At 40.3% G+C, this 7,458-nt stretch overlaps 2 protein-coding genes across 2 annotated transcripts in view; both read right to left on the bottom strand.

Moving 5' to 3' along the window:
* Window positions 1-325: 325 nt before the first annotated feature.
* On the bottom strand, window positions 326-4,629 carry LOC116400866 (lecithin retinol acyltransferase-like). The gene is made up of 7 exons (XM_031878961.1): window positions 4,605-4,629; window positions 4,077-4,157; window positions 3,907-3,959; window positions 3,057-3,253; window positions 2,461-2,566; window positions 861-935; window positions 326-523 (listed from the first exon to the last, which is right to left on the bottom strand). Exons 1-7 carry the CDS (start codon window positions 4,627-4,629, stop codon window positions 326-328), a joined length of 735 nt encoding a protein of 244 aa, XP_031734821.1.
* The window catches only part of LOC116400867 (lecithin retinol acyltransferase-like), a 4,523-nt gene continuing 1,159 nt past the window's right edge, over window positions 4,095-7,458 (bottom strand). Inside the window, exon 2 of the mRNA XM_031878962.1 lies at window positions 4,095-5,808. Within this exon, the coding sequence (XP_031734822.1) occupies window positions 5,656-5,808 (153 nt within the window). The 3' untranslated portion in view covers window positions 4,095-5,655. The remainder of the gene's footprint in view (window positions 5,809-7,458) is intronic.

Consider the following 7,458-nt stretch of genomic DNA (forward strand, 5'->3'; position numbering starts at 1 on the left):
ACAGTACACAGAGTATACAGTACAGTATATACAGTACACAGAGTATATACTGTACTGTACACAGAACTTTCCCACTGATATCCACCATATAAGATACTTTTTGTGTATATTTAGTATATTTAGTTCTCCTCCTTCAGTCTAATAACTCAGTCATTAGTGGACCTGGTTCTCCTCCTTCAGTCTAATAACTCAGTCATTAGTGGACCTGGTTCTCCTCCTTCAGTCTAATAACTCAGACATTAGTGGACCTGGTTCTCCTCCTTCAGTCTAATAACTCAGACATTAGTGGACCTGGTTCTCCTCCTTCAGTCTAATAACTCAGACACTAGTGGACCTGGTTCTCCTCCTTCAGTCTGATCCGGTGTGGTACCTGAAAGGTCTGGTAGCTCATGACGGTGCCGTAGCGACAGTACATGACGTAGTGTTCACAGTTGTACCACAGCAGGCTGTAGGTCACGTGACCCTGAAGCTTCTCCGCCCTCCTCGCCACCTCCTCTCGCTGCAGCGCCGGGCGGCTGCACACCTGTGGAGGACAGGTAACCTGATTACTGTACGAGCACTACTGCTACTGGCACTACGGTATATACTCAGGTACTGTACCGAAGAACAAAGTACTTTCTGACAATATACTTCTACTTCATAACATCTCAGACACAAATATTGTACCTTTTACGTCGCTACATTTATTTGACACTTTTTGCATTTAAAAACATGATACATTGCAGTTCGTTAGTTTGTTAGAACCGTAGTCCAAGAGTTCATAAGTTCATAAGTCAGTTAGTTTGCTTGATTTGATACATTTTTTCCCAGAATTTACTTCCATAAACTTTGAGTGAAACTTGACATGTTTCCTCTCTCACCTCGTCCAAAGTGTTCACGAAGATCTGAGCTCCGAAAGCGAAGTCCTCCAGCGAGTCCACCCTCACAGAGCCCCTCTGAGGACCAAGAGCCAGTTATCACAGTTAGACCTGAGTCTACTCCTTTAGACCTGAGTCTAGTCCTTTAGTCCTGAGTCTACTCCTTTAGACCTGAGTCTAGTCCTTTAGACCTGAGCCTACTCCTTTAGACCTGAGTCTACTCCTTTAGACCTGAGTCTAGTCCTTTAGACCTGAGCCTACTCCTTTAGACCTGAGTCTAGTCCTTTAGACCTGAGTCTACTCCTTTAGACCTGAGTCTAGTCCTTTAGTCCTGAGTCTAGTCCTTTAGTCACCTCCTCATGGACTCAATGTTACCAACAGTGGTTGGTTTAGTTTAGTTTAGCTTAGTTTAGCTTAGTTTAGTTTAGCTTAGTTTAGCTTAGTTTAGCTTAGTTTAGTTTAGTTTAGTTTAGTTTAGCTTAGTTTAGTTTAGTTTAGTTTAGTTTAGTTTAGTTTAGCTTAGTTTAGTTTAGTTTAGCTTAGTTTAGTTTAGTTTAGCTTAGTTTAGCTTAGTTTAGTTTAGTTTAGTTTAGCTTAGTTTAGCTTAGTTTAGTTTAGTTTAGTTTAGCTTAGCTTAGTTTAGCTTAGTTTAGTTTAGCTTAGTTTAGCTTAGTTTAGTTTAGTTTAGTTTAGTTTAGCTTAGTTTAGTTTAGTTTAGTTTAGTTTAGTTTAGTTTAGCTTAGTTTAGTTTAGTTTAGCTTAGTTTAGTTTAGTTTAGCTTAGTTTAGCTTAGTTTAGTTTAGTTTAGTTTAGCTTAGTTTAGTTTAGTTTAGTTTAGTTTAGCTTAGTTTAGTTTAGTTTAGCTTAGTTTAGTTTAGCTGAGTTTAGTTTAGTTTAGCTTAGTTTAGCTTAGTTTAGTTTAGTTTAGTTAATTTAGTTTAGCTTAGTTTAGTTTAGCTTAGTTTAGTTTAGTTTAGCTTAGTTTAGCTTAGTTTAGTTTAGTTTAGCTTAGTTTAGTTTAGTTTAGTTTAGCTTAGTTTAGCTTAGTTTAGTTTAGTTTAGCTTAGTTTAGTTTAGTCACCATGTTAGTGCGTTCTCTCAGTTTATTAGTTTGTTCATTCGTTGTGAACAGATCAGGAACATCACCAGCATTTCATATTCATAACAAACATTCAGATTTCTTTCTTAGATTTTTTTATTTCCTTCATGAAACTTCTGAAAATATGAAAAAACTGAACTTTTTTGACGATGACGCCTTCAGATTTATCCTTTAGAATAGTGATTCCTCTCTCATGTGTCTTCTTTACAGGATCTCAGTCCAGAAACACTTTGACTGAATGAGCTGAACCCAGAGAGGCAAGGATGCTGCTCTAGAAGGTATTTGTTCTGCTCTTTAGTGCGTTATGCTGACACAAGTGTTTATGTAAATATGAATGAATGTTTCTTCACTCAGTGAGGTCCAGTGGACTCTGGACTCTGTGGACTCTGGACTCTGGACTCTGTGGACTCTGGACTCTGGACTCTGGACTCTGTGGACTCTGGACTCTGGACTCTGTGGACTCTGGACTCTGAACTCTGTGGATGTGGACGGGCGCTCTGGTACCTTGGCCAGGACTCCCAGCAGCAGCCTGCTGTCGGTCACCATCCGTCCGATTCTGCACTGATCACTGGAGACGACGGGCATGATGTCTGGGATGAAGTGAGCGACTCTGGAGAGAGCAAAGGAAAGGAGACGACAAAGGAGACAGTGAAGGAAGGAAAGGAAGTAGGAAAGGAAAGGAGAGAGGTCATGAAAGGAAAGGAGAAGAAATGAAAGGAGAGAGGAAAGGAAAGGAAAAGACATAGGCGAGAGTATAGAAAAGGAAAGGAAAGAAAAGGAGACAGAACAAGGGAAGGGACAGGAAAAGAAAGGAGACATAGGAGAGAGTGGAGGAAAGGAAAGAAAAGGAAAGGGAAGGAACGAGGTCACAAAGGAAGGAGGAAAAGAAAATATGTGATTAGGACAGAGGAGAGGGGAGGAAAGGAAAGAGGTAATATAGGACAGGAAAGGACAAGGAAAGAGGAGAGGAAAGGAAAGAACATAAGAGAGAGTTAATGAAAAGAAAGGAAACGAAGGAAAGGAAAAAGAGTGGTGTCATCAGGATGGAGGAAAGGAAAGGACAGAACAGAGGAAAGGAAAAGAAACAGGCGAACTCTCACCTGTCTCCCCCCAAATAAATCCCAAAATGTGTGAACAGAGTCCTGGGGACCTGCAGCAGGTCTCCCCTCCTGAGAGACAGCTTCCTGTCCTTCCTCCCCCCCGACCGTCCGTCCTCGTCCTCCTCCTCCTCCTCCCTCAGCCTCTTCCCGTCTCTCGGGTCGGGTCTCTGTGTGGAGATGAAGAGCAGAGCGAGCAGCTGCAGAGGGAACATGGTGAGAGGAAGAAGAAGAAGAAGAAGAAGAAGAAGGAGAAGAAGAAGGAAGCCGACTCCTTATAGGTGGTTCTGTTCTCGGGGGGGGGGGATTAGTGCGAGTATAAAGATGTTAATTTTATGAGTTTAATGAAATGTAACTAAGTACATTTACTCAAGTACAGTACTTGAGTATAATTTTGAAGTAGATGTACTATACTGGAGTATTCTCTCTTGTACTACATTTAAAAGGAGAATATTGTAGTTTTTACTTCACTACTTCAGCTTCAGTTACTTTCACTTTTCATGCACAATTTATGAAATATAGAAATGTATTATATGATTATATATTTCAGCATAAATAATCTCAAAATCAGAAGCTCTTCTTGTCATACTTTAATCCTGCTAATCAATAATAAAACAATAATGTGTTATTGTCTAACGGCAGGAAGAAACAGGAAGCAGTCAGAACTCGTTGGACTCAGTGAAATCACATAAACCCTCAGAACAATAGAACAATAGAACAATAGAGCTGCTTCAGCATCCAGATTATTGTAATTAAGCAACATTATGCGACCATTTCTCAATTATTTCACACTCTGTTTCCCAACAGCAGCAACACAGAGAGGGAAACACACTGTTACACTCTGAAGCAATACCTGGGGCCGTGAGCGAGGAGCTGGGGGGGGGGGGGGTATATGGGAGGATAGATCTGGGAGGACGGAGGTGGGGAGATGGAACTAGGAGGGAATTTGGGATAATGGAGATGGGAGGATTGAAGTGGGAGGTGGGAGCTCGGGCGTAGGAGGCTAAAGAGAGTGACACTGACCTCTACTGGAGGTGTTGATGTTGCTGTAGTTCCACCAGTCGGCCAGCAGAGGGAGATAAAGGTCAAAGATCACTGGACGTCCTGAACGAGTAGATCAGACGAAGCATTTAAATTAAAATAGATTTTCACTTTTCAACACAAACAAGCTCATAATTTCATCAAAACGAAGGAAAAGTTTTGAAGAATTAATAGTTTAATTTCCAGAGAAAATATGAAAGTAGACAAAAAAGAAGAAATTCAAAACAAGCTCCACATTCTAACAATATTCATGCCGATGCTTTTATGCACCGATGATGAATTCAATTCAGTCGACCAAAGGAAATCACCAGAAACTTGAAGAATCCAAAGAGTCCACCGACTTTATTTACATAAACACATATAAAGTGTTACAGCGTCGTAAAAAATAAATTCTGTTCAGAACATTTTGACTGTTAGAGAAACAATCAGGTTGTGAAGAATATGTACAGATATTTACAAGAAGAGCTTCAGCAGAGGGGCTGACGTGGAACTACAGTCAAGATGGCCGACGTGGAACTGCAGTCAAGATGGCCATCGTGGAACTACAATCAAGATGGCCGACGCAGAGTTACAGTTTCACTGTGAATGTGTAACAAGTGTTTTGTGATCGTTCCTGATTTGGAAGTAGTACAACAAACAACAACAAAAGCAGTTAGAAATCTGGTAAACTGACTTTAAGTTAAACTCAAAAATATTTTATAGCCGAGCTGGAAAAATAACCAGTTTTCCTCCTTTTCCACATTAAAATGTCCAAAAACTAGATTTATGTATGTTGTTCAGGTGTGTACTTACATCATCCCAAATTTTAACAACAATTTTCAAACCAGACATCGTATTATTTTAATTAATATTTCAATGTAACGTTCGGAGAAACACAGATTTGTAACCTCCTTTAAGACCTTGTAATGGAAGAGGCTGACCGCAATGAAGACTACAACTCCCATGATCCCCGGCTGCTTCACCGCGTCACCAAAACTCTTTGGATTGAGAGACTCCTAACTGGCAGAAAATGACATGTTGCTATTAAGCTCTGGTTGAAAAACAAGAACAAGTTCTTCATTATATTCGCAAATAAAAATATGATTTTGTCAAAGCTACTATTTTAAAATATTTATAATATCTACGTCTTCAGTAGGAATTGAGATGTTGAAAAATATAAAATTGGAAGACAATAAAACATTTCCTCAATGACACTTTCAAAATAAAAGCTTCAGCTTCAGTAAAACAGATGAGCTCTTAAATGATCTTTGGTCTCTTTGTTGCTGAGCGCTCAAAACAACATCTGTCAATCAAACAGTTTTAGTCTTTCAGGCCATTTAAATATCTTTTTTTATTGTTTGCTAATGTTGCTCATGCTAACTTCCCTGTTCTTCTTCTGTTAAGAAAATGTAAAAAAAAATGCATCACTTCTGGTTGCAGCACCTACGAGAGTCCTCGTTAACGTTATTAGCACAGAGTTTGACGGTCAACTTCTTTGCAGACGACTACTTCCTGTCTGTCAGTGTTCCAACATGGCGGCTCAAACACGGACGGGTGAACATGAACGTGGTTCCTGGAGCTCCTAGCTGGCCATCCACAGGGTGAAGGGGACGAGGAGGGTCGGCAGGGCGGTGCTGAAAGACATCCCCAAACACGCCACGGACAGGAGACCCAGCAGCGCCGTCAGGACCACGCTACGCTGATCCCGGATCAGAGACTTCAGCCACTCACAGAACTGAAAGAAGGGGGAATAATATTAATATATATAAAGCAATATTTAAAAGTGGGAATAGAAGGACATCGTTAGTAGAAGAAGCAGCAGGTTTCTGTGTATGTGATGACTTCTGACATCTAAAGATGGATTACATATATATTATGGTATCGATTTTTATATTTGATTGATGGTTCAGTCTCTAAAGGGTCCAGGTGACGTCTTCAAACGTCTTGTTTTGTTCGACCAAAGGTCTCGAACACAAAGACATTCTGTTAACTGTCAAATAAAAACAGGAAATCTGCAAATCCTCAAATTAGAGAATCTTGGCCGGACTGTAATTTAGCTTGATGGACCACTTGAACACTTACATCGATAATCGATATTGTTGCCAAATATAGTGGTCGTAATATGACGAGTTACAAATTTGTAGTGATGTGAGGAATAATTGGAAAGCTGCGAAGCTTCATTGATAGCGTTCACAGTTGAATTCTAATCAACATGTGAATGCTGCAAAGCTTTCTTTCATGTCCATTCATTGTGTTTCAATTTCTCCTTGTATCAAATATTCACTTCTCTCTCTGAGCAAACTTCTAGTGAAAGAATCAAGAATATAAATGACCTGTTGTTTATTTTACTGTGGGGGCCCCCTGAGGCCCCTGGGAGAGCTCCTGTTGGCCCCCCATTAAGAAGCAGACTGCCAGACTGCAGGCAGGTTAAGATGTTTAGGTTAGCAATTACAGGAAGTGAAACTCGATCGGGGAAAACTCTCTCTGCTGCAGGACGGTGGAGCAGAGTCTGAACGGACAAACAGGCCACGCCCCCCCCCCTCCACCACACACACACACACACACACACACACACACGTTTTTATACTAAAATACACCAAACGTGACTTGAATCAAACATCCAACTGTTAGTGTTTTAATGCCATGTTCTGCTTTTAAAACATCACGGTAGCAATAAGAAAGAGAACTGTTTGCATTACTTAGCATATTAAAGTTATAATTTATGCTTTTGTATTTTTCTCTTTAAAAAAACATTTATTGTCTTTACTTTCTGTATTCAACTCTCTGCATAACTGTCAGTGGCGGAGTCCGCCACTCCCGCTCTTACGGCCTAAACAAGAAGGGCGATCGATATCAGAGCTGGATTAAGTAAATAAAAAAAGGTCCGGACGAACATTCTATAAACCAGAGCAGCCTAAAGAGACCTGAATGAGATGAGAGGCCTCCTCCTTCATCATCATCATCATCATCAGTCTGACTCTGGTTTCTGCAGACGGCTCCGGTCTGAATGCAGCTCTTGTTCTCAGGACTTTTTCCAAAGAGCGACCCACATTTTCCTCTCGTTTAAAAAGAAGAAGAAAAACAACTCAGAAGCTGACGAGGAAGTTGAGCTTTTACACCTGAGAACTTAAATCTTCATGTGAAAACACATCACACCTCCGCTTATAGAAACATCTGTTGACTTTTAGGGACATTTCATCATATTTTGAACTCATAGGATGGAGGAGGACAGATTTGTTTTGAGACATGAGACACTTTGTCTCATGTTGTTCTGCACATTTGACTGTAAACGTGTGCTTTTACTCGTTTTTATTTCTTTATTATCTGATGTTTTGGTGTATTTTTGACGTAATGTTTTCATTCTGTTTGCACAAACAGCCCCCAT

Source organism: Anarrhichthys ocellatus, unplaced genomic scaffold (genome assembly GCF_004355925.1).
Source record: "Anarrhichthys ocellatus isolate YVR2014 unplaced genomic scaffold, GSC_Weel_1.0 scaffold213, whole genome shotgun sequence".
NCBI lineage: Eukaryota > Metazoa > Chordata > Actinopteri > Perciformes > Anarhichadidae > Anarrhichthys > Anarrhichthys ocellatus.